This window comes from Nesoenas mayeri (genome assembly GCF_963082525.1).
Source record: "Nesoenas mayeri genome assembly, chromosome: 2".
In the NCBI taxonomy this organism is placed as follows: Eukaryota; Metazoa; Chordata; class Aves; order Columbiformes; family Columbidae; genus Nesoenas; species Nesoenas mayeri.
Window position 1 is genome coordinate 13,430,560 of NC_137543.1, and position 27,548 is coordinate 13,458,107.

The 27,548-nt window shown below is 43.0% G+C and overlaps 1 protein-coding gene across 1 annotated transcript in view; it reads left to right on the forward strand.

The window, feature by feature from the left end:
* Positions 1-10,802: 10,802 nt before the first annotated feature.
* Positions 10,803-27,548, forward strand: part of TMEM65 (transmembrane protein 65) — a 33,165-nt gene continuing 16,419 nt past the window's right edge. The window contains exon 1 of the mRNA XM_080339783.1: positions 10,803-11,356. Within this exon, the coding sequence (XP_080195909.1) occupies positions 11,017-11,356 (340 nt within the window). The 5' untranslated portion in view covers positions 10,803-11,016. The remainder of the gene's footprint in view (positions 11,357-27,548) is intronic.

Consider the following 27,548-nt stretch of genomic DNA (forward strand, 5'->3'; position numbering starts at 1 on the left):
TTGGTATCAACAAATGGCTCCTATGGTGTCTCATGACTAGCAGCTTCTAGAAAAGTAGTTGTTTCTCCCTCAGTTACAGTTCATACACAAGCGCCTATTAATACTTTTTTTCTGGCCAAAATACATAGTTTTCTGAAAAAATATTTGTTGTTTTTCAGATAACAATTTGTAGTGACAAGACAGGTCTACCTTCTGGAACAATTTGAGAGTGAAGAGTGTAAAAGAAGAGGATAAATATGGATGAAGTTAGTCTGGATTGTGGGATTTACCTTCTGCCACATACCCAGTACAAGATGCAGGATCCCCTGGTTTGCACAAATCCATAGACCAGCTGAAATCCCAGGTACTGAGCCCACGTTCTGTTCTCCTGTGTGTTTATTTCCTGTTGGAGAGCAAGCACTGCTGACCATGGTTAAAATCATGTCCAGGGATTGCAGCAGAAAAAGCTGAGTAAGTAAAGTAGAATCTGAGGAAAAGGTGGTGTATCTGTGCTTTAAAGGTGGCTACAAGTAGAATAATAGAACAGTTTGGGACAGAAGGGACCTTCCAAGGTCATCTAGTCCATTGCCCCTGCAATGAGCAGGGACATCTTCAACCAGATCAGATTGCTCAGAGCCCCATCCAGCCTGGCCTTGAATGTCTCCAGGGATGGGGTATCTACCACCTCTCTGGGCAACCTGGGCCAGTGTTTTTACCACCCTGATTGTAAAAAAATTTTTCCTCATATCCAGCCTGAATCTCCCCTCATTTAGTTTAAAACCATTACCTCTTGTCCTATTGCTACAGGCCCTGCTAAAAAAATCCATCCCCATCTTTCTTAAAGGCCTCTTTTAAGTCCTAAAAGGCTGCAATAAGGTCTCCCTGAAGCCTTCTCTTCTCCAGGCTGAACAGCTCCAACTCTCTCAGCCCGTCCTCACAGCAGAGCTGTTCCATCCTGAGTAAAACTTTTCTGCTAAAGCTTATGCAACTAGAAGTTAAGCATTTAAGTCATAGTCACTCCCAGTTCTCTTTACAGTCCATGCTGATAACCAGGCACAAGTAGAGGGTGGCTACAATCGTCATCAGATGTAAGTCAGTCAAGTGTGGTGCCCTCCAGAGGTGCCTGCATCCCTTTCTGTCTATACTGGGAGCACAGACACCTACACTGCAGATGCCATCATAGACACCTAAAAAGCTAGATGTTTAAATCTGAACTGGTCACTTTTGTCTCTATCGTCCATGGAAATCTGAAGCTCAGGCAGTAAAGCCCAGGAGGGAAACTGCAGCTCAGGCAGGCCAAGGACACGGACAGAAAGTCTACAAGGGTAACACAGAGTTCAAACTGCAAGCGCTGGTGTTGCTGATCCAGATCACGTATGCTTCAGGGAGTAAAAGCCGAACTTCCAAGAGGCAGCACAAAGCTGAAATGCAAGAAACAGATGACCCAGCATGCCTGGCAGAGATCACTGAGGTCTGGCCAATACTGAAGCACAGTAATAAAGCAAAATCGATAGCTTCTTGTATTACATAGTTGTAAAGAAATGAGGCAGGACGGACTCTGGCTGTCTTTGCTATGGGCAAGCAGGCTGTGGTGCTAAGGAACATTGTTGAGGGTAAAAGGCTTTTATTTTCAACATACGATCTTTATCTCTTGTGGTTGTGCAAGCTTATAAAATGACAGTGGAATAAAACAAACAAAACAAAGCAAAAGGATCTAAACTTGCAGTTCATTTTCCCATTAAAGCAACACTATAAATGGAATGGTTCTGGTGTATTACATTGAGTGACAGAAGTGTTGTAGCTCTACTGAGCCTATTTACCTTCAGGCACCTAAAAGTGTGACTCAAACCCTCTGTTTACCAAATACCAATACCTATATAACACATAAATCCTCATAAAGGCAATTTATTCCCACCCCATCTGTTATTTCTTTTCACAGAAAAATCTTGAAAAGAATTCCTATATGGTATCACAGTACCTGAGGAAAATAGGTCAATAAGTAAATAAACATGTCTCCAGATGTTGTAGTACCTTTTATGCCCACATGCATATTTGATACATTTATTCAAACCACATTTGAAAAGAAATGAATTCAAAGAGTCCTTGCTGTAGACTGAGAGCAAAAGAGAAAAACAAGAGTACAATAATGGCCTATTGCATTGGTAATAAATAGATTCAAGGCTGATCTGCCATTTTTTTCTTTAAAAAAATCAAAGCAATGAACAATTCAGCCACTCTCAGCAGTGGCGATTCTCTGTCTGAGGGAACATGGGTCACATAATTCAGCACTATATCCTTCCACAGGTTACAAAGATGCTGAAAATTTCAAAAGAAATATAAGCAATTTAAAAGCAAGATAAATCCTCGGTATTCACAAGTGAGATACAGACGACTGCTAGCAAGTGTTCCCCTTTATTACACAGCACTGTTGCCTTGTAACACCTTCCAAACAAATATAATAGCTTAGGATGCGAGACAGACCAGAAGCGTCGGTTTTGACATCGTTCATGCAGCCTGTTGTCCCACTAGTCACAAATCTCATCTTTGGCAGTGATTGGTTTCTGACCTTTGCATAAATATAAGAAACCCCACAGCTAGCTATGTAATAATCTGCTCTCCATTTAAAGTGGTTTCTGAGTAAAGTTGGGCTTTGGTCCTGACTTAAATGTTCATTCTCCTTTCCAACTTTTTCACATTTATTTTTGACAACCATTCTGCTAAGTGTTTTGCCTTGTTCTGACTCTTCTTTAGCTCAGAGCATTTTCTTAAAGAGCTTGCGAAGGACAGATTTCATACTCTGCAGATTGTTTTATAGCAGCACTCCAAGCAACAGCACAGGGAAAAAATAAAGGGTAAGGGTGGACCTCAAGAGAACACAGAGAATGAAGCCAAGATGTAGAGCCCGAAACCTCACACTTTGCTACAACGAATATTGCCATTTTTCTGCCCCTACCTGTGAGTTTAGGAGAAGAATTCCATCTGCTGTATGCATGTCCAGGTCTCCTGGATAAGGCTGGTATATCCAAATTTTGGGAATGAAACCAGGCTCCTTCTTTTGTTTATTTAGAAAATATATTAATAATTATTACAATTATCACCTAAAATGCTAAAGCATAACAGATTCTAACTTTTGCAGTATAGATGCTTATAAAATAAGCGCAGTAGTCACACCTTCCCTGTAACAGCTGGATGGCAGCTTTATCAGGTCATTTAGAATGCAGTGCCAAGGTAAGACTCCGTCTCTTGCTCCTGCTGTACTTACACAGCTGGTACAGCCGGAGCACTCAGGGATTGCCAGCGCTGAGCCCTCAGTACCACTGAACTGCTGCATCACTCTCTGCCTCTGTGTATTCAAACTGTTTTTTGTCAGTGGCCAGTCGACTAAAAAAGCTCTCTACCTTGCAACTGTCGTTCTTAGGAAGTTAATGCATTTTCTCATTGCTAAGGGAAAGAGGAATTAAGACTTCCAATTTTTTGTCTTGATTCATCTGTATAGATATAAAGTGGTTAATTAAAACCAAAACCACCATAACATAAAAACATGTTAAAAACACCATTTGGTGTGACGGTGGATTTAGCATTTGACAATCACTTGCATACTTAGGAGATTATTATGTCTCTGTAGTTATTATGAACCATCTGTAGCCTTCTCTTTCTGTTGATGAAGGAAATATTAGTGTAAACCCTCAACCAGATCTTACACACCATCTCTTTCTGCTCATCTTTCCATTTCACCTTTCTGTCGTTGTACATCTCTTTAATTTAAATAGGCTTATATACCCTTTCTACAAAAATTTTAAGAATTGAGCATCTTGTCAGCGATAGAACTTTTGAAGATCTTACTGAAACAGTGGAAGAACTCTGAAATTTGAATAGATAATAATTTCTTAGTCTCCTAAATGAATTAATCCAGCAGTTAAATCTGCACAATAGCTATTCATCAGGAAAGTTCTAAATGTAGATTCTAATCTATTCCAATTACTGATATTTTATTTTATTTTATTTTATTTTATTTTATTTTATTTTATTTTATTTTATTTTATTTTATTTTATTTTTAATTTGAGGGGACACACGCGTGGCCCTACTGAGAAAAGTTTGTTCACTGCTTTAGAAGAGTCTGAAGCTTCCAGACAATGAGGACACAAATAATTTTACAGTAAGACGTTGGATTTTTTTGGCAATTCGTACCTGCTTATTTTCTTCTTGAAAACCACCTATGTAATAGAATCAGTTAATTGTTTGGCATCCTAATCTGTATTCAGGGAAATTTTTAAAAGGAGCTGAGGCTATGAAATTTTACAATTACAGAGAGGGCCCATGAGACTATCACGGTATATAGTCATATTTACTTGCATATTTATTTTTTTGTATTTATTTATTTGTATAGCAAGGTAGCTTCAAATAGCAACTTATTCATTAATAAGTGAGTAAATGGAGATTGAAAGTGATGTATGGGGGCCTTCAATGCAAGGCATTTAACCTACCACAGTTACTGAAGGAAACCATGGGAAGATGAAGTCACAATGTGTAATACACTGTTGCACTTCAAGGAGTTAAGGAGATCTGTCAGTTTCTACAAGAATCTAGCTCTGCTACACATTGTGTAGAATAACTTTTACTTTAGACCTGGACATTATTCCATTTCAGTGTTTCTTTTGCTCCGCATTTTCTGCAATTGCTGCTGCAACATTACAATAGCAATTTACAAAGTGAAAGAAGAAAAATCCACTATTCCTCTAAGGAAAACACTCCATGATCTGGGATTTTGTGGCATGGTTTAAAAGAACTTGTCTGTCTTCATTCTTGTCAAGAGCAGAGTTAGTGCTATTAGAGTGAAAGGAGGTGTTATCTTAAGAGGAACTGAGTGCTGCTGAAATCCTGGGGAAGGCATTTGGCTACTGCATGGTTGTGCACTTGTGTATAAGGTCTGAACTTCAGACCTTTGTGTAGACTCTCCAGAGGCCTAAATTTAAACCATACATCTGTTGAAGGAAGGTAGGACTGAGCAAACAACTTCCATGATAGAGTGGAAAACAGGTTGCTTAAGGATGAGCTTAGTTCTTGCTGGAGAGAGGAGAAAGGGTTGAATTTTGGGGGTGGAGGACTTTAGCAAGGCTGGCAAGGATGACTTTACTGGAAAAGAGAGGACCAGCAAGGAGCAACAGTGGACTGGGGAAAGCCTCCAAAAAGCAGCCATAGGCCCATTTAAAGTACTAGACTGGGAACAGACAGGGTGTGTTAACAGGATAATGCAGGTGGAAGACTAATAAAGTGAAAAGTAAGAAAGCAACCAATGAAGAGGAAAAAACAAGGAATACAGAGAAATCTGTGATGTAAAACTGCCTGAAAACCTCTGGTGAAAGGTAACAAAGCTCTGTCCATCATCCCTTTCACTGGATGTGTAAATAGGCTGAACAACTGCTTGGGCTGCCCTTTCAGTGGTGTTTAACGTTTATCTTCTGTCACTAATTAGCTTTGTTCAACAGAGGTAAATGGGATCAAGGGGCAACACGGTAAATGCTGACGGAAATGTTTTATGTAGCATAAAGAAACGGCTGCTTCAGTTACAGCAAAAAATTATCACGATGGGGTCCCTATAGGTCACCTCATGCATTTTACACCACAAAGTGGTGAATGTCTCCAAGGTCCTAATCCAGCTGCTTCATAATTCTTTGAGAGCCTTCTATTTTTTCCAGGCTTCAAAGGAAATGTAATGGTACAATATCCTTTGTATGATGCACTACCTACCCCAGCGTGTAGGGGCCAGATGAAGGTGCTGGGCAAAGGTGCTTTACAGCATCTGTATGTTCACCTGATGTCAGTGCGGTGCAGGAGCTGCTTGGCCTCGCTGCAAGGCTGCCACTCCAGTTCATGCTCGGCACTTTTATATACCCAAAAATGTGTGTTACAAACCTGAAAATATGTTCAAATACCCCCTGAAGTCTCAGCTTTTGCTGATGTGGGAGACGCTCTGTACACTGGAAATTTCCAATGACTACTTTAGACCACCTAGTCCTTTTTCTGATAAACATGTAATAGAAAACAGCTAAGTGCACCAAATAAAAGTAAGCTCTATATACTGCTTTTCTTTGACATTCCCTCCTCTCTCTGGAATATTCCTCTTCTTTCATATCTCTCCCCTGATACATTTTAATGCAGTTCACTAAGTGCAACAGTTCAGCCCTGTCACCTTACCCAGTTTATTGAAAAACTCATCTTTTTGAACTCAAAGGATGTACAGATCTTTTCTCTTTTTCAGGTGGAACACAAATATTGGAGGACAAAAGGCAGAGTTTTCCAACATGTTTAGTGTGAAAAACTCCAGGAGTCATTTGAAGAAGTGCTGTGCATCCATATATTGTAAGTGTGGGAGGAATTACACTAAACACCTAATCTCAGCTCTTCTAAGTTAAAAGAGGAGCTAAGAGCTTGGCTAAGCTAAGGCTTCACTTAGTTATGATATGAGAAGATCCCATCTTTTAGAAAACAAACTTTTAGAAAGTTGTTCTATTTGTTAATTATTTTCACTGCTAAAATTTTTACAGTAGTCTGATTCTGCCTAGTTTCAGCTTCAGGACTTGCCATACATTGATACACAGTGATGGCTGTGGCTGTTACATATAAGTTTATTGGGTGCTGAAAATGTTGTTTTATAAAGTGAGTTACCTAGAAACTATGTTTCTATTAAACCCACAAACTTTCAGTGAATTTAAGTGAATTAATTCATCCTTGGAGTCTATTACTAAGAAGCATTTTCCCAAACCTTTAATGCTTCTCCCAAAAGCTTTTTGAGCTATGTGCAATTTATCTGAGACTAAGGACACCGTAGCTGAATACGATCTTCTAAAAGCACTTATCCCGAAAGTAAGAAAAAGTGTAACTTCTCATCTTGTATTTGATAAACCCATGTTTATGAATCAAAAAAACATACCATCCCTTTCAGGCACAGCGTTGCAGGGGGAGCTTACTTCAGTGATTGTCTGCCACGATCCTCCGCGTTGTTTAAACCACTGTGCGCCTATCTGCTTCCTGAGTGTAAAAAACATGGAATAATTTACATGAACAAGATGAAGACCAGAAAAGGCCTTGACATTGTGTAAACACAGCTCAGCAATAATTAAACACCGGTGTTATCAACACTGTTTTCTGCACAAATCCAACACAGTCCTGTACAAGCTACTACAAAGACCTTTAACTCTATCTCAGCCAAAGCCAGTACGGAGTCCTAAGCCAAAAAGTGTCTTGAAATCATATATGTGTTTATCAATATAATAATGTAAATGATTATACAAAGCTGTACGAGGGAAGCGGTGATGGTCAGAAAGATTGTTTGCACTTGATCTCCTACAACTTCACAAGATTATTGTAACATCTTTTATTGCTGAAGGACAAGATCTTACTAATTTTTGCACTATTTCAATAAGTAATGATATTTTAAGCTCCCAATCTTGTATTACATTCAGATTTTAGACTGTAGATAGGATTTCTAATTTTAGCAAGCGGTCAGTGTATTTCAGGACTCCTTTTTTAAGTGAGCACCATGTTGCGTTCTCTGTGGATTCCTCCATCTGCCAACACACAAACAACTGTAGGATCAGCCCCTCGCTGCGCTGGCAAGACCAGAAGAGCCACATCGTTTTCTGAAATGTGAGACAGAGCAAAAGTAGCTTGTCCATGCCTCTCTGAAGTTATCAGTCTGGAAGTTTCCTAGAAATTCTGGCCTGCTTAAATATAGTGGTTAACTTGTAGAACACAAACAGTGCATTCTTGCAATTTATGGTATCAAACGTTTACCAACTCTTAAACCTTGGTCTCGCCTTAGCTAACAATACTTATCTTTACACTGGGCAGAGAAATCATGTTACTCCCTTAACAGAAATTTCCTTCATCAATAATATTCTCTTACTTCACCCCATAAAAATGTAATTATTTAACGTGCACTCAATATTTATATGAGATGAGGGCAGCCTAATATTTCCTGTCAGTCTCCACAAAAAGATTGGTCTCCCAGCCCTGCAGTCCTTAGGCGGCCTTGCAGAAATGCTATGAAAGATGGCTGGCATTTTTCTGCTGATTTCTACATATGCACTTTTCTAGCTTTTAGGGCTGAGCAGCACCAAATTTTCCATATAGTATTTTAAAAAATTACTCTTCTGTCAGCTGGTGTATGAACCAGATTTTTTAGTTTGGTCACTCGTAAAATAAATTGTGTTAGGAGAAAATTAACCTATCAGAAAAAAAAACCAAGCAAATAAAGGGATATTTCTGCATTTTTCAGAACATTGTGAGAAATATGCATTTTGGCAGGTTCACAAGCTCTGCTGGAGTGTCAGGGACTAATGAAAGTTACTCCGCACCACCTGCTGAATCAAGTTAAATGGATGGTCTGATTAATTCAAGTGTCACTTTAGCCAACAGCTTCAACTTCACTTTTCAACAAAATAAAAGTTCTGACAAAGAGTTATGGAAAAAACCTATTAGGTTGTCTAGTTCATTTCCTGTCACTGCAGAATTGTCACTCTGAAGACATTTTTATTCCAATTTGTTCAATACAGTTTTAAAGGCTTGGAAAGGCATAAACCACAGCTGCTGCCCACAGAATAATTTACAGTCTGCTAAACCCTGATCTCTATCTTGACATACAAATAATGACTGTACTTTTGCAATAGCATTGTATCATGCCTGCTTAAACAATGCCCTTGTGCCTCCCTCTACAGTTGATATTTCTATACAGCAAATACCTAAAGGCTGTGTTAGAAACTCCCCATTCGTTGTCATTGATTTCATGTTCGTTTCATCAGAGATCCACGCTGCCACAGGGTCCTGTCTATAAGGAAACCCATGAGACTGGCACAACAGACTCTGGACAAAGAAACTCTCTCCTTTAGTGTCTGAAAATACTTGCAATGTTTTGAGTACTGTCGAAACACCCCAAGAATAATCCAGATGCAATCACCTTTTGCAATAGATGTACAGCACGACTGGCATGGGCTGCGTTGGTGCCAAAGACAGGAATTCTCCTTCCTTGCCAGGTACCAGCATTCCTTCTTTGCTCTTTCTTTGTAGCCCAGTGCAATCAAGCTGTGTGAAAATAAAACAAAATACAACATAAACAATCAGAAATATGTCAGATTGAAGTATTAAAGGTTTGGCACCTGGAAAGATTGTTTGTTCCTTGTTTTTCTGGTGGTCTTTTTTTCAGGTTTTTGGCAATCCCATTGTGTGCCCTGCACTTCTCTGTGGAAGAATTCATTTTTATTGAAAATGCTATTTGATTAAGAACGATTTTAGTACCATCTTTGAACACTTCTATGAACTCTATTGTTATAGCTCTCTGGAAATGAAAACTGAAACATCCACACTGCCCCTGAAGAGTAACAGGAGATGCCATTTTTTCCAATAAGATGCCTGGGAAGATAAGTACAGTTCTGAGCATCATCAAGGCCTTAGGGGCTCTGGATCAGGAGTAAGCACTGGAAGAAAGACCTACAAACCGGTAAAAAATCTCTTGCCTCAGAGGCAGGATCTGTCAGCTGCATGGAAAAAAGGCATTTAACTGGAAATAGCAGCCAACACTCATCTATCTTCACTATTTCTCTAACAGGGTGAAAATTGTAACATCCTATATCCAGGCCTTTATGACTTATTTGCTATATTTCTTCACTCACTTTCTTCTCACTCCCCACAGTACACATACTATATGTAAATATCCAAAATATTGAGCACATCCTGTAGGTAAGACACGTCTATTTATCATGAGATCTTCGTCTCTTTAGCGTTGTTAACTCCGCAGCAGTGCAACTGGAGAGAAAATGCTGCTTTTTCACGTCAACTTCTAACTTCTCCCCACAGAGAGAAGTTAAAACTTTTTCCTTGACCCCCTTCAACAAGGCAGCTGAAGAAACCCCCTGGATGAACACCCCCCCACATGAAGTCGGATATTTTTGGTATGAAAAGAGCTTAACATAGAGCAGTAGATTTTGAGTGTCTCCAGAAGGCGCTTGCCATAGTATTAAATGAGCTAGGCACAGATTATAATAACTGAGTCCCTTGCGGTTGTGGTTATTTAGTTTCTTTGCAAGCTAATTACAAAATCTAATACATTTTGAATACAACGTTTTGAGAAAAACAGAACCTGGATTAACCCTTAGGATGCCGTATGCGAGGGTGAAGCGTTCAGGATGCGCAGCAAAACACTCAAAATGTGGTTTTAAAAAACCCTCCATTGAAGGATGAAGATGTAAACCGTGGCCTAAATGTGTAAATTTTTTTAAGAAAACAACCATTCTAGGTGGTTTAAACACAATGCCTGCCAATTGATTAAACAACAACAAAAAGCTACATGCAGCTAAAGCGTACTACACCAAAACTGGATGTTGCAACACTGCGATATTCTAAAAACAAGGGCGTGGGAAATAGCAAAGCAAGCAAAAAACTCATTTTTGTTATTTCGGTAGGATGCTGGTGGCTGGTACTGGCTGGGGACACTGCAAAAGAGCCCTGTGGGCTTACAAGTACCTAAATAATAGATGTAATATTAAGAGTTTGGAGGGTGTTTCGTCAAGCCCCGGTGCTGGGAGGAGAGCGGGTGCTCAACCCCCGCTGACCCCTCATCTACGGCCAGACGAGCTTCGTCGCCCCCTCAGGGCCGAGTCCCGACGGCCCCGGCCCTGAGGCGGCCGCCTCAGGGCCGGGGCCGTCGGGTCTCGGCCCTGAGGGGGCGACGGAGGCCGCGCTGCCGCTCCCGCCCCGCGCCTGCGCGGAGCCGCCCCCGCCGGCCGCCCTGCGCCCCGCCCTGCCGCCGGCACGGGGCCATGGGCGGCAGCGGCTGAGGCGGCCCGAGCGGCGCGGAGCGGAGCGAAGTGAAGCGGCGGGCGGGACGCGGCGCCGCCGCCGCTGTGGCGGGAGCGGCCGCGGGGCGGTGACTGGGTGCGGATTCCCCGGCCCCGCTGAAACCGGCCCGGGGAGAAGGGGGGGGGGGGGACTTGGCGGCGGACGCTTGTGGCGGCCCGAGCGCCGCGCCCTTCCCCTGCCCCATGTCGGCGTGGCTCGGCCGGGCGGCGCTGCTGCTGGGGCGGCCGGGGGGCCCCGGCGCTGCTGTCGTTCCCTCCTCCTGCCTGGGCTCGCTGCGGGGCCCGCCGCGCTGCTGCTGCCGCCGCCGCCTGGGCAGCCTGCGGGGCGGCGCCGAGGGGCAGCTCCTCCCGCGGGGGTCTGCGCCGCCCGGGAGGGCGCTGGGCACCCACCCTAAGAAGGAGCCGATGGAGGCGCTGAATACGGCACAGGGAGCCCGCGACTTCATCTACAGCCTGCACTCCACCGAGCGGAGCTGCCTGCTGCGGGAGCTGCACCGCTTCGAGTCCATCGCCATCGCCCAAGGTGAGCGCCGCTGCCGCCCGGGGCCGCGCTGAGGGCGGGCGGGGATGGGGGGGCCGGGCCGGCGCCGCTCTGAGCCCCCGAAGTTTGGCGCTGGATGCGGCGGGTCCTCCCGCCCTCGCCCGAGCGGCTCCTCCGGGCGGCCGAGCCAGTAGGAAACTCCGGCAGGACGAGGCACCGAGAGGCGTGTGCCGGCGCGGGTTGGCATGACCGGCTATAAACGAGGCGCAAACCCTGAAGTTTAGTTTCCAGAAGCATCTGCAGCACCTTCAGAACTCGAAACGACCCGCTGTGCCGAATCCTCGATGTGGTTGCCGCCTCTCGAGGAGTTTCGGAGGGGCGTGGGTGGCCGTTTTTCGGGATGGGAGCAGGAAAGTGCCTTTCCGAAAATCCTCTTGACGCCAGCGCAGCGGTGAATTGATTTCAGAGCTCTTGAGAGGCGCTGGGCTGCTGCTGCTCATTCATGAATTACACTTCCCTGCACAAGGACCTGCCGCCTTTGCTTCTGGAAGCGTTGGTTCTTGGGCAGGAAGGTGTGTGTGTGCTGGGGGGGTTTATAGATCTGTCTCTGAATATAGTGCCATGCAACACCAATTAAAATAATTAATGGTGATTTCTTTTTTTGTCTGATCCAACTGTTCTTGCCAGCTTGATGCTTTTCCTTAAATCAAAAATCAGAGAAAACCAAATCCTTTTAATTACAAACTCAGTACTTCTGATACTTAGCTGTAATTTACGGTCCCTATTTTAACAAAGATGATAGCAGGTGCGTAAGAGATCAGGGTTTGTTTGATCTAGGCCTCTTCATGACTTTGATAGCGGCGTGCCCTTGGAAAGGGCATTTCTGTGCCTTGTGGCTCTTCTGTACATGTCTGGAAGAAACCCTGTGGTGGGCAGAGAACAGGTCCAGGGATCAGCCGTAGAAACGCTGCTTCTGTCAGGAGACAGAACCTTTTCAGGTACTTCTTTGGTTTTGTTTATAGCACACTTGCATATAAACACTAGTGTTTCTAGTCAGAGTGAGAGTAGTTCACTTAAATGGTTCGTTTTAAGAGCAGCGCTGCCGTTTTGCAGAGCGTGAATCAGTTTTGTTTTCCAACATAGTGGGAAGTACGCTTTGAGCTTGTAAGGTGACACTAACTTTTGAATACTAACAACTAATACTCTTCCTAAATAAATCCTCCTCAGTGTATGAAGAGTCTTTGCCTCGAGGTTTTTGTGTGAGTTCCTATGTCAGCAGGTATTGCTCAGGTGAAACCGGGCTGCTCACAGTGTGTTGTATACCTGCAGGATCATGCGCTGGATATCAAAATGAGACTTGAAAATGCATTTTAGTATAACATCTCAAGGTTTATACAGAGATAACTCAGCAGATGGTCCTGTTTAATATCTTGTTGCTCAGTTGTTGTTAGCTAGAGTAGGAAAGCCTATTTCTATAAAATACTGTGACTTCCTGATGATTCAGGATTTAGAAGACAGTAACAAAAGCATTAGTTTGAGTTTAGAGACTTTACTGCTTGTTAGTAAACTGCAGGTTTATTTCAATAGTGGAAATTGCAATTCATTTACGAGACTGTAAGCATTAATCTTGCCAGGGAGATTGTTTCAACAGAACCGCAGTTGTGAGCGTTGTAGTCTCACGGGTTAGGCTGCACAAAATGTTGTGATGCCATCAGACCTTGGTCCTTGGAGCCAGATTCTTGACTGCCCAACCAGTAGCTTGATAAAACTTTTTCAAAAGGAATCTTTTCCTTTAGCCAGCTCCATTCATGTTTGTTTAACTGGACTACAGCACGATAACAGCTGTCAGCTTTTAAATCTATGAATTTGTATTTCTGCTTGTGTTATGGAAAGAAAGAAAAGCCATAACCAAGAAGGGCTTCTAGTAAATCTGTTGAATAAAAATAAGAGGAAAAAATCTTAAAACGATAGTGCATATCTCATGTACCTTCCCGGTGTTCTAGAGAACTACAGTAATGTGAGCAAGAGCGGAAATGTGGCACAGAAATCATTCAGCACTGGTAAACTAGGTGCTTGGGTTTCTCTAGACGCACCCACCGCAGCAGTGGATCCTCTTTGCGCACTGTGTGAGCCGCACTGAGCTGAGGAAGGGAGCAGCGATGCCAGGAGCCCCTGGGGGGGTTGGTTTGCCTGTCCCTGTTTGCTGCAGATGTTGACAGAGTTCAGATTTTACATGAAGAAAGGCAGTGAACGCAGAGCCAGGCTCTTGAGGAGTATCCGATGTGTATTGTCACTCTCAACATCGAGGGGCAGAAGAAAACAAAGTGTATGGAAGGGCTGCACTGGAAAGAAAATTGTATGATTTCTGGAGTAGATATTGGTATTCTGTACTTAAAGTGCTTTATTATGGTTAGATGATATTTTATGTGTTTGCTCTGTCCTGCTGTTGAAACGGTGACTGTGTAGGAATGATGTAACTAGGTTTGCAGTGATTGTGAGTAGCAGATGGGGTGAGAGTTATTTGTGCCCTGCTTTCCAAGTACCTTTTCCAGTCCACTAGTGTCACTTTTGTTTTTTACAACCGCTGAGTTCAATCAAGATAAAAAGAGATGTTGGGTTTCTTCTCGATCATCTCATTCAGTGGCAGCATGCTGTAGCTCCCAGTAGCTGATTCTTCAGATGAAGTTGCTAATTTTAGTTTTATGTTGATTTCCTACGCAAGTGATCCAAATGCAGCCTTCAAATTCACTTCTCTACCTACTGGGTGAATTCCTGTGTCCTGCTTAAGTCTGGAAAATCAGTCTCTCCTCGATCATGAGATGCCTATGCGGTGCTGCCACGGTGCTTGAGCTTGTTTCGTGCCTATGATCTTTTCATACTCCTATATGGAAAGGGAGGTTTAAGTCCGTACTCTTCTTAACACAGTCCTTATTGGGTTAAGTTTTGACCTTCTTCCTTCACTGCCTCTTCTGTGCCCTAACAGACCCCATATCAGCTAGGGGAAGCTGTCAGCAATATGGGGAGACCTGGGCACATCAAGAACCAAATGGGGCCTGTCCCTCAGCCCATTCCCAGCCCCACCACCAGAAGGATGCAGTTCCATCAACTAATCGCCCTAGCGCGAAATATGACAGGACACACTATCTGTGGCCTCCGCTAATGGCAGAGGCTGCAGGGAAACCCACCCTTTGCTGCGGCAGCTACGCCGAAGGACGGTCCTCAGGTAGGTGGGTTGTAGCCATTAACCTATAAGTTAGCTGGGTCTTTGAAGTGTTTTTGAAACTTAACACATCTTTTTGCGCTCTAGTCACAAATCCGTAGGTGAGGTTTGTGACGGGGTAGCTTGGAATGTGTTCCTGCCATCAGCTTGTCTTACCTGGACATTTGCATCTGGACACTTAGAGCTTCCAGGTGCCAAGCGCTGGGAGTCACTTTAAACAGTTTAGCTGTTGAAACTTGATGTTATTAACAAACACTGAGGTTCTTCTGTTTGTTGTAGTTTTTCAGTCAGAAAACAGAGCTCTATCCTTGGACTTGTGCTAGAGGGTGGCTGTGGAGCTGTGCTTGCTTACCTGTGAGCCTGAGTTGTTATAATAGATGGGTTTTGCACAGGAGAACCTGGGGGAGAGGCAATGAAACTGAGTCTTGATGGAATTAGGAGATATTTTGAGAACTGTCTGGTTTTAGACTATAATCTCTATTTTACAACTGTCTTAAAATTGAGTCAAAACATCATCTTCCTCCCCTTTTTTATTTTTCTTTCCCATCTTGGAAAAATGAATAAGGTCTTACATTTTCCCAGGAAGGTGTTTGAAACAGAGTTTTTAAATTTCAGTTTGTGTTTCTTCTAAGCACGTGAGCCGCACCAGGTGGAGATGATGCGTGTGGACTTGAATGCAAATATTGTATTTCTTTTTACTCATAGTTACAGAAACACTGACGTAGCAAGTAGGCCAGTTCCTTTTAAGTGTAGTAGTTCTGCTTTCCTGTTTGTGGAAGTGGTGCCCCATAATCAAGGCCTAGTTTTGTTAGAAACAAACGGGCAAATCCTCCTTCGTGTTGCTCATTTCTTGCATGTGGGAGATGAAGGTGTTAAAATCCTACTGGCATTGTTGAGAGTGATTTAATGCTTCTGACCTTCTATAGAGTGATATTAGAAGAAAGGTGTAACTTCTTTCTTAAGGGGCTTATATTCAGGTTTTCTACCTTTAGTTTCCAGCGTATGATATAAAATGATTCATGAAAACACTTCTCAGCAGTGCAGCAAGACCCGTAACAAGGAGGAAAGAAATGAAGGGTTTGACTTGCTTAGATAAGAAATATTGAACTTAGTGTATGTGTTGCGTCTTTATTTCTTCTAAGGGTGCTGTTGTTCTTATCTGTGCTGCGTTAAAATATTCTTGAGCCCAGATGTAACCATTTTCCATTAATAATACTAACACGATGGCTGTCTAGGGCCTCTAAGAAATCTCAGGTCTTGGTAGTGAGTGAATCCATTATTTTCCCGTATTTTGTTGCAAAGATGGGAAAAAAGATTTTTCTGTCTTTGTGTACATATACATAAAATGTGTATGCATGATATATATTTGTGTATGTGTAATATATAAATATATATTTTTGGCATATAGTGTATGTACCTTGAACACAACTCCCTCAATCCACTGAGTTGTGGTTTATATTTTAAATTGGAGGCTTTGTGGTGTGATCACTAAATTAAAGGCCTTCTGAAGTGTAATTGCTTGTTTCACTGCCTGTTGAGGTTGTGTATTAACTGGAAAACATGCAAAAACCCAGTAGCAATGAAGTCTTGACAGCTAGTTTTGTTGATTTAATTTGCGGGTCTCGGAGAATGCAGTCTCTAGCTAGATTCTCTTTGAAGTCACTGGTATGTCATACTATACATGATTTAATACATAATCTGATCAAAGTGGTGCATTCTCATAGACAGATGTTCATAATTTCAAGTTCTTTGTTTAAAAAGGGAAAAAAAAAAAAGGTGCTTCCATCAAAAGGGCACCACCTCTATTTGTTCAATAGAGTTGACAGGTGGGGCAAGATCTTTTTACAGGAATTTGTGAGCTTTTAGCTATTGTTGTGTGAAGTCCTATTTTGGTATTGGAAGAAACATCTCTGGTTTATGATCTGGTGTAAAATTTATGAACTTTTCAGTTTACTGGAATAGCTTAGGGAGTGTTAGAGCCTTGATGTCCCTACTCCCACAACTTCAAAAAGAAAAGTTAATTCCTAGGACTGCAAATGTCATCAAACAGACTTCACTGAGGTTTTTAGGTATTCCAAACGTGATCTCATGTGAAAAAGATCCCTTTTGTAGCATGAGTCAGAGACTTCTTGCTAATGCAAACAAACCGATTCATCTGCTGTGGTGGTTTAGATACCACTTAGGTTTTAGTACCTGTTTTTGGTAGAACTTAGCCTGTGTTAATGGAACAAAGCATAATTTGATCCTTCTGGAATTACTGGTCCTGTCTGAAGAGTGATTTCACAGCGGAGGTGTGAGGTTTTTAGTGAGGACACCCATCCTGCTGAGCACTGAGAGGAAGTAACCCGTGTGTTTTGGCAGGTCCGATGGCACCTGCAGGGAACAGTTCTTTCTCCCTCTCTCCTCCTCAGGCCCAACAACAGGTGAACTCTGAGCTGTATGTGAAGAAAGATCACCTACCTCTTCTCCCTTGCTGTGACCCAAGTCAATAAATCAGTTTTTAACTCTAGTGTTTGATTGCTACTGTGGGAAAAGGTCTTCTGGCAGGCTGCGGGCAAGAGGCTGATTTGCAGGTTTGGAGTGCCCCATCAAGCTGGTAAAATGACAGTCTCTTCCCAGCCTGCCTGCGGTCCCTTTGTGTCCTTAGGCTGTCACAGCGTACGCCAGGATTATTGCTAATCTCACCGCTGAGTGGAAAACACTCAGTGCTGAGAGCAGCGTTACATTTCAGATGGAAACCATCTCTTTTGGCTTCTCGAACTTTTTGTTCTTTCCAAAATCATCGAGCCTTCTCGTGAAGGCAGAGTGCAGAAGGAACAGCGCTACACAGGCTCTACTGATTTTCCTTAAAATCTGCAGATGGAACTGTTCTATTTTCCAATGGTGGTCATCTATGTAATGCCTCATATTTTACTACCTCAATAAGGCAGACTATTATAAAAGACTTTGAACCCTAAGTTAACACTAATATTAAATCCTGGCCATTTACTTGAAATTGATACCATTTTGCCATGGGAAAAAATACCAAAGGAGCTAGGAATAGGAGTTATTTATTTTTCTAGGTACTCTGGTACTATTTTTCTTAAGCCTTGGTGGAGAGAGGGAGAAATCGAAAGCTACATTCAGCTCCTTAGTTGTCATGTGCTTCCCTATCTGTAATACTGGATGCATAAACCCTTTGTGGCTTCCCCAGGCCTGGTGTTGAAGAGCGGGGCTCTGCGTTCTGCCCTATTCAGGGAGCTAGGACAGGGAGTGAAATTTAGTTAATTTTTTAAAATATTCTCTTTTTGTCCATCCTGTGTCAGGATGTGGCTGTTCTTTATGCCGATGAGTGTGGGCACGTCTGAGTGCTGCATGGGGATGCCTTAGCTAGGAGATTTAATAATTCTGAATTCTTATTGAGAGGTATGCCCCATGCCTCAAGAAACCTTTCAAAAGTGGAGGTGTAGTTAAACAAAAAAAAACCCAAACACAACCAAACGCTGAAACTCTAAAGCAAAAAATGCATGAACAAAACCTCACTTCCAAAATGTACTCTTGGGCAGTACAAGATCTCTATTTTTGTTGTTCATTCTAGCACTTACTGTGTTGCATTAGTCAATTGGGTGTTGCGTGTATTTATTGTGGTGCTTTTTCATGTTTCAGCTTTATTTCCACTGAATGTATATGATTTATTTGGATTTCCGTTTTTAAATTACAATAAAACTGCAAATTTCGGTAGCTTCGGCAAATTGGAATTTTCATCACATAGTCTCAACATAGCATGGTATCTTACAGAAATGTTAATTATATAGAAAAATTTTCATAGTCTTTTAACTTGGAACAAATTGGGTAATATTTTTTTTTTCTGCTTTAAACTCCATTTGTGAGGCTTATTCTATTCACACTACTATAGATGGTACTTTGGGACAGGGCCATGCGTATGTTACTTGGGTATTAGAGCGCTTTGCTCTTGTGGTTTGGTTTTCTTCCATACTCTGATATTTTGCTTGCTTGTTGGAACAAGTCCAGAGGAGGCCATGAAGATGATCAGAAGGCAGGAGCAACTCTCCTGTGAGGACAGGCTGAGAGAGTTGGGATTGTTCAGCCTGAAGAAGAGGGGGCTCTGGGGAGATCTTCGGGCAGCCCTTCAGTACCTAAAGGGGACCTACAAGAAAACCGGAGAGAGACTTTTTATAAGGACATGTAGTGATAGGACAAGGGGTAATGGCTTTAAACTGAAAGAGGGGAGATTTGGATTAGATACAAGGAAAAATCTTCCCCATGAGGGTGGTGAGGCACCAGAACAGGCTGCACAGAGAAGCTGTGGATGCCCCATCCCTGGGAGTGCTCAAGGCCAGGCTGGACGGGGCTTTGAGCAACCTGGTCTAGTGGAGCGTGTCGCTGCCCATGGCAGGGGGGTTGGACGAGATGATCTTTAAGGCTCCTTCCAAGCCAAACTATTCTATGCTGTAACTTAAAGCAGCTTCTATTCTAAGTTCTTTGCGTAAATGCAGAAGTTTTGCTACGTGTTTTTGCAGAGGAGAGCCTTCAAATATGCAAGTGAAATTGTTGCAAGACCTACAGAAATCCAGCTGTCTTAGAGTTTATAAAAGCTCTTTCCTTGCTGGTGGATACTCCAGTGTTGATGGGAAGATTTTACATAATGACTTATTGCTGTCTTGCTTTTGGAAACTCGTTGTAGCGTCCAGATATCCTAAACCACTGGTACCACTGGAGAAGCCAGCGAAGGAGGTAGTATCTGCAGAGACGACCAGTACTTTTGGTACAGTAAAAAAACCCCAACAAACAAAAAATGCGTTTGCTGAGATGTGGCGTTGCATAAAGCCAGCAGGCTCCTGGTGTGACAGACTTTCTGCTTGCTTGTTTTGATGCGGTTGGCATGTGTTCCCACAAGAAATAAAAGTACATGATTTTTATTGATTTTCTCAGTAGAAAGCTGCCAGTTTCAAGAATTTCAGTGATACCAGTAATAATTCGTGGACTTAATCTTAACGTGGCCAAACAAGTGTTTTAAGTCCCGATCTTGCAGAAATTCTCCTGAGCTATAGCATTGTTTCTAGATAATACTCGACCAGAGATTTCAGGCTGTGAAACAGCTTCAATTGCTTGAAGAAGCTCAGTGGCATTGACCTTATGCCGTTTCCTAGGAAAGTGCTGTGCATTAAATTACATGGTCCAAATACAATGCATAAATAATATTACTGTTAAAAAATATCATTAATCAGCTGCCTTTCCCTGGATTGATATTTTAGAAAAGGTAAAATAGAAGACTGGTCCAATTAAAATTTGTTTTCCATCTTTTGCATGTGTTTAAGCATGTGATGTGTGCAAAATCGTTGTCATGCACGACCGTTTTTAAAATCATGAGTTTTAAAAAGATCTGAACCTTGAGCCATTGTTCTGCAACTCTATTTGTCTAGTGTGAAAACAATACGGTTTATAGTTAACGGGAGACAGATTTTTATGCTTAGCTATCCTATCTGGTACGAGGGGTGCTTTTGATTGAGATCTTTTTAGGAAAGATCACTTGCAATGCAACTTTTGCTTGCGAGTTAAAGCTTTCAGAGTGATTTATTAGAAATATTTAGATCACCATGTAATAGGCACGAATGAAATGGATCATGTTTATTGTGTGCACACAGAGGTACTGTTTCAGTGTGTAATCAAAATTAAAAGAAAACATAGTTGCTATAAGAAAGAAATTATTTAAAGCTTGCTCATTCAACTGAGAACTCTTAGCTGTAGTCAGCCTTATTTATTATTAAACTAATCCAGATACAGAAGTATTGAGGCAGCTGGTATCTCTGGCAGAAAATCTTTTCTAAAAAAGAAAAAGTAAATGGAAAAAGGAGGTAAGTATATCTGCAAACAGGGTAATTGAGGAAGCTGTCTTGGATCTCTCTGGTGCTGTTTTGTGTTTGTGGTGTGGGGTTTTGTTTGTTTTTCTCCTCCGGTAGTAAAGTATCTCAGACTGGGGAAGGCTGGACTTGTATGTGTGAGCTGCCTTGTGCCTCCTCCCCTCTTTCTTTCTCCTTAAATAACCATGGTGTTATTTCAAGAACCTGAAAGCACATGTTCTTGTTTCTGTTTAGTTGCTGTATGTAAGAACTTCCTTTAACAAGAAACCTGCCCCTTGAAATTTTTGGGATGTGACTAACCGGTGCCTGGAATGAAACCCTTGCTTCCTCTGAAACATGGGGAGCTTTTTACGGCAGAGCCCACAAATACTGTTTCTAACCCAGCAGAGTGCATTTTTCATTCAAAACTACAGGATATGAAATCAGCTGTTTATTCCAATGTTCAGTTACTTTGGATTTTTAGATATTTGTATGTTAATAATAAAATATCCACCCTTGCAGCCATAATGATGCTTGCTACTTGCTGTCATTTTTTTGCTGCATCATTTGCTGGTTTCCATTTGTATGTGATAAGCTCATCAGGTTCATTTTTTTTTGTTGTTGTTTTCTTTGCGGTTTTTAAAATTTAATTTTGACAAATTAGCGTACTTTAGCTTTTGGCAAATTCCAAGAGGTCATTTATTTTAACTTACGCGTTTCTCTCTAGATAATAAAAGGAGCAAGTAGGAATGTATTTGAAGACTGCAATATTTTGTGTTTGGAGATGGGACGTATTCTGTATCAATTCTACAGAGATCAAGCTCTACAGAGGGATCTGGACCGGCTGGATCGTTGAGCTGAGGCCAGTTGTATGAGGTTTAACAAGGCCAAGTGCCAGGTCCTGCACTTGAGTCACAACAACCCCAGGCAGCGCTATAGGCCCAGGGGAGAGTGGCTCGAAAGTGCCTGGGGGAAAAGGACCTGGGGGTGTTGGTGACAGCAGCTGAACATGAGCCAGCTGTGTGACCACGTGGCCAAAGAGGCCAAGAGCATCCTGGCTTGTATCAGGAACAGTGTGGCCAGCAGGACTAGAGAAGTGATCATCCCACTGTACTCAGCACTGATGAGGCCACACCTTGAATTCTGTGTTCAGGTTTGGGCCCCTCACTACAAGGAAGACATTGAGGTGCTGGGGAGAGTTCAGAGAAGGGCAACGAAGCTGGTGAGGGGCCTGGAGCACAAGTCTGATGACGAATGGATGAGGGAACTGGGGCTGTTCAGCCTGGAGAAAATGAGGCTGAGGGGAGACCTTATCGCTGTCTACAACTACCTGAAAGTAGCATGGAGGAAGTTGGTCTCTTCTCCAAGTAGCAAGTGATAGGACAAGAGGAAATGGCCTCAAGTTGTTCCAGGGGAGTCTTAGATTAGAGATTAGGAAAAAATTATTTATGGAACAGGCTGCCCAGGGAAGTGGTTGAGTCACCATCCCTGGAGGTGTTTAAAAGACGTAGATAGGAGGTTGTTAGGGATGTGGTTTAGCACTAGAGTCAGGTTATGGTTGGACTCAGTGATTTTGAGGGTCTCTTCCAACCAAAATGGTTCAATGATTCTAACTTGCCTGTCGCCTTAAAGCAGATGTAAGGAGCGGGTGGCTTGTTCTGTTCTTGCCTACTGCTTATACCCAAGGGTAAAACCTTTCCTCAACGCGCTTGCCAAATACTTTGTAGTTTTTAGGATGTCAGATAGGAGCATAGGCATTTTCAGAACTAAACCTTGCCTTGCTGTTTGACAGTGATCCTGGTTGAAAGGCTCCTACATGATCTGGAGGAAGGATGAAGACTTGGAAAATCTTCTTAATTTCAAAAAGAATAGAAGAGTTTGAGAGAAAACAGCTTGTGCAGTGAGGCCAACTTGAACTGAGCAGAGCCAGAGATATGGGTCTCACCAGTGGCCCAGGCTTTGGTTCCCAAAGGTCAGTTCTTGGAGATAGTCTGGGACCTGGTGGCCGGACACCAGCAGTCCTTTTAAAATGTTCTGGGAAGCCTTTGGGCAGGGTTAGGAGGAGACACAGGACACAGTATGTGATTCTTGTCCATGTCACTTTGAGCTGTGCTGGTGTATGTAACCATGTATTGCCACCAAGTTCTGGTATTTTCTTCAGGTCCAAATGCTTATTGTGAATCAACACATAATTGTTGCATTTTGACCTGCTGCATTTTTCTTTTAGACAGCATCAGTTTCTGGTTATTGTACTGTTAAAATAAGTTCTTTGTTCATGGCTTTCAGTTACTTGCTCTCGATGGCTTTTGGCTCTATGCACTGATCCATCCCTTACTGCTGGCCAGTTCGCTATAACTCATCTTACACTGAAAGTGTGCATCATCAGTCTCCATTAGGATATTATGCCACTTCTCATGGCAAGCTGAATGGGCAGAAACTGTGGTTTATTGAATTTATTTGGTTTCATGGAAGACTGGAGAGACGTGTGCACGGAACAAACTGATTTCTTTAGCCGCCTGCTCTTTTAAATACCACCAGTTCGGATTTTCAGATTGCAAATAGCCTTTCAGTCCAGCTGTTTCTTTGCTTCGTTAAGCCCTGGCAATGAGCTGATTTTTACAAAGCACAAGATGTGATGTTACAAGTGTAAATTTAACTGTTTTGTTCAAGGTGAAGAGAAGGTACTTTCCAACCCAAACTGTTCTATGATTCCATGTAAGAATTGCCAGCTGGATCCACAAACATCTTGCCTAATAAATATTTTTACCAGAGAGAGGGGACAGCAGCTTGGAATCCTAACCGTTTTTCCTGTTACCTGTGTTATTTTATGGAGTAAATTACATAAAGCTATGTAAATAGGTAGCTGCAAAAGTGACAATGATGCTATAAATAATCAGCCTGGTGACCTTTTCCTCTTGAAAATATCGGACGTGCTTCTGTGATTCTGTGTTTCTCTCCTTGAACAGAAGGAACGTAACAAAAGATGCATTTGTGGATCTGAGACAGCACAAAAGGCCCATGTTGAAGATGACTGGTTGCAGTTGGAAATGTATTCATCCTGTTGTTTACTCATTTATTGGATCTGGTTTATCAGAAAGAAAAAAACAGTTTGTTTTTTTAATGTTTGCACTGTTGGTTTACTTCTCTGGTTTGGATGCTAGGAACCTATCTTATCAGCTTTGTTTTCAGATGCTGCTTATTTCAGTTTTTGCAGTTGCCACACTAGTGTTGCTGAGTTTTGCTGCAATTTATGCCTGACCTTGTGTAAAAGCTCGGTTAATAAGAAGAAAAAAGAGCTCATTTAATTATTCTTTCCCAGCCATGGAGGAAAATTTGAGGTGGCTTCCTTACTGTGGGATAAGAGTCTGTACAGATGAGCTGTGGATGAGCTGATGTGCAGCAGATATGATTTGTCCTTATGGTGCAGATTTACCGTCGGCTTCACCCAGGTTGTGCATGGGGGGGGTTCCATTCTCATCCCCTCTGCCCCAAAAACCTCTGGGTGTGCAGTCCCATTCCTGCCTCCCACGCTAACACCGCTGTTCTTCCCTGGGCCTGGGAAAAGTCCCAAATACATGATCAGGAGGGAATTTAGGAACAGGAGGAAAAGTATCACATTGCCCTGTGCAGCAGCAGCAGCATAACTTTAGGTCACTTCAGGATGCAGTTTTGTATTTGACCCGAGGTTTTTCCTCTCCTATTCTCTCATGGGAAGTGCCAAGAGGGTTTTTGTGCCTCAGGCGGGAGTTTGTGCTGGGATTCAGCAGCACAGATGGTGACTTGCGCTAGTGAGCAGCACTGCTTACATCTCCCAGGTTACTTTGAAATTATATTGGAGGGCATTTTTGACCTCACAATTCATCCCGTGGCTAAGCAGGGAGCTGTGTCTCTTCTCCCTTCCTCTGGCTCTCCATCCAGGATTATTCTTTGTGGGACTGGTGGCCGCCCCCCTGCATCACACAGCACTCTGCTTCAGCGCTGCAAAAAGCATCCTCAGCCTGAATCTGTGTCTTTCATCACTGCTGGAGAAAAGGCTGTGTAAACATTGCCCAGGTTTTGGACAAGTAGATGAGAATGAGGGAGGGCAGGGTGCTGGCGGCACACTGAGATCAGCCCCCAGTGCACAGCAGGAAAAAAAAGTAGGAGCACAAGTTTAATTAAGGTCTTCAGTAAATACTGGTGTTACAGGTACGTCACTGATGGAAGCAACACACTAGTGCCACAGAATACTTTCCACTGCAGGGGGGGAAAGTGTTAAATTTATTAGATTCCATTGGATTTCTTGGATTCAGCTGGGAGTTTGTGTTAGTAATTTAATAATTCTCAAGCTGATTAGCAGAACTGGAGGTAGAACATGTAATTTCAGTGCTCACAGGAGTGCTGCATGCTCCTAGTTGAATCTGTGACAAAGAAATAGGTAGAAATAAAAGCGGTGGAGAAGGGAAAATGTGCAAAGTTGAAAACCAAAGACTGTGCTATGTGGCAGAACCCTGTCTTTCTTAAACTGGCATTGAGTAGTTTAATGGGAAGACTGAGCAACATTGGGATTAAATCGACAGATGAGATGTGTAGCACTTGATAGAGCAGAGGCCGTGGCGAGGCTTTGGAGCGTGTGCACGGTCATGACTGGCAGCGGTGCGATGCCCACGCTCGCCTTCGCTCTGCGGCTGGAAGCTGCGGAGATGCACTTGCAACCTATAAAGTTAATCCTCCCGCTTACCAAAGGCTGCGGAAACACTGGCCGGGAGGAGAATTTTCCTTGTTTGTTTTGCAGAATAAAGACAATTTGTTGAAAGAGTTAAAAGTGAACTTGGTCAGAACTCTGTTTACTTACAGAGTAGAGCCCAGCAGTCTTTGTTGTCCCTGTTCCTCCTTACTTATATAACTTTATTTACAAAAATAGGTTCCAGTATAGGTTGGGAAATGACATATTAGAGAGCAGTGTAGGGGAAAGGGACCTGGTGGTCTTGGTGAACAACAGGATGACCATGAGCCAGCACTGTGCCCTTGTGGCCAGGAAGGCCAATGGCATCCTGGGGTGTATTAGAAGGGGGGTGGTTAGTAGATCAAGAGAGGTTCTCCTTCCGCTCTACTCCGCCCTGGTGAGACCACATCTGGAATATTGTGTCCAGTTCTGGGCCCCTCAGTTCCAGAAGGACAGGGAACTGCTGGAGAGAGTCCAGCGTAGAGCAACGAAGATGATGGAGTGGAGCATCTCCCGTATGAGGAAAGGCTGAGGGAGCTGAGTCTCTTTAGTTTGGAGAAGAGGAGACTAAGGGGTGACCTTATTAATGTTTATAAAGATATAAAGGGTGAGTGCCATGAGGATGGAGCCAGGCTCTTCTCGGTGGCAAACAATGATAGGACAAGGGGTAATGGGATCAAGCTGGAACACAAGAGGTTCCACTTAAATTTGAGAAAAAACTTCTTCTCAGTGCGGGTGACAGACACTGGAACAGGCTGCCCAGGGGGGTTGTGGAGTCTCCTTCTCTGGAGACATTCAAAACCCGCCTGGACATGTTCCTGTGCGACCTCACCTTGGTGTTCCTGCTCCAGCAGGGGGATTGGACTGGATGATCTTTTGAGGTCCCTTCCAATCCCAAACATACTGTGATACTGTGATCTTAGTAATTTCAAGTCATTTTCATGAACAGAGCAAATTCTTTTAGTAGAATTTACAATTCACTTGCAGAATAAGTTTCTAAGCAATGCAGCTGCGTAACGATGCAGCAGATAGTCTATATTCTTACAGCATAAAAGCCGAAAGAAAACACCTTGAGGTCAAGTTCTATGTAAAGTGTATTTTATCTATTTTTACATTATATCATGTAACATTCTTTCCTTCAGCCGTTTGCCAAAGATAGCTGACATTGCGGCTTGGCTTTGGCCGTGCGGAGAGTCAGGTGTTGGAGTCTGGCTAGTTCCACAAAGGCACCCGCGGGCTTTGCTGAGTTATGTGGGGCCGGGAAGAAGAAAGGTGCCCAGGTGATGAATCTGCTGTGCTACCTCCAGCAGTAGGTTATGAGTTAAGAACAGCTTCATTGCTGCTGTGTTCTGTACTCATTACACATTTATATAGAGAGGTACAGATTATGAGAGTGTAATTTATGGCTGGAACTTAAATTGTCAGTGATTTCCTGTGGTGTTCCTTTTTGCTGACAGGTATGCATAGTTTCTTAAGGACTTGAGGGGAGCTCATATATCTGTCTTTGTTGCCCCAACACAGTGAAAAATTAGCAGGAGTGTAATTACACTTAATGTGAATTTCTAACAAAATGTTTGAACATCATTCAGTTGATCTCTCCTCTCTGTGTCTCATTCTGGGTAGCTGTCTTAAGTCTGAGACAGATGAAAAGTGATCAACTTTATACACATTTAAAATTATTTCAGAGAGAATCTTATTTCTACAGTCTTGCTTTATCATCAGGCAGGGAATGAATCTGCTTGAGAAAAGGCTGATACTTAGGGGTATGTGATTTAATAGCAGTTTGCCTTCAGCTTTCTTTAAAGATCATAGTAGATTGCTCTTAAAGGGAGAAATAAAACCCCACCAAATTGGTGAGATTGACCTGGTGTTGCTGGTGGCCGCGGCTGCTGCAGGTGGTGCTGGCCGGTGGCAGAGCTGCTGCTGCTGCTGGTACCAGGGATGTGGGAAAAACCCTGGGTTTGCTCTCACAGTAAGTGTCTCTCTTGATTAATATCAATAACCAACTCACTGTTTCTCATTTCAAGACCCTTGGGTTCTGCAAAAGGCAAAAGCACATTCTGTACCTGGGCATGACAGCAAGTGTGTTGCAATAAGCCAGTGAGTACCTGGTCCACTACATCTGCTATGAAGCACAAGCCCCCTGTGTTATTAACACACTCTAATTTGTGCGGGGGCAGCAGCGGAGGGAGCGTCCTGGTTCTCCCAGGTGCCGCACAGGTTGTCATCGGTCACCCGCATCCTCCGAGGGGACCTGCTGCCAGCGCAGGGTCCTGTGCTGGGGCTTGAAAGCCAGCACTGCTCCTTGTTCCTCAGAAATTGCCTTCTCCCCCCTCAGTTCTTTCCTGGGGAAATGTGTGTGGTTTTGGTCACTTGGGGGAAGAGCGTAAGGGGGAGGAGGGTTGGGAATAATCAAGCTCATGTCTCATCACCTTCTCACATTTCTTTGTAGAAATAGGGCCTGGGGGG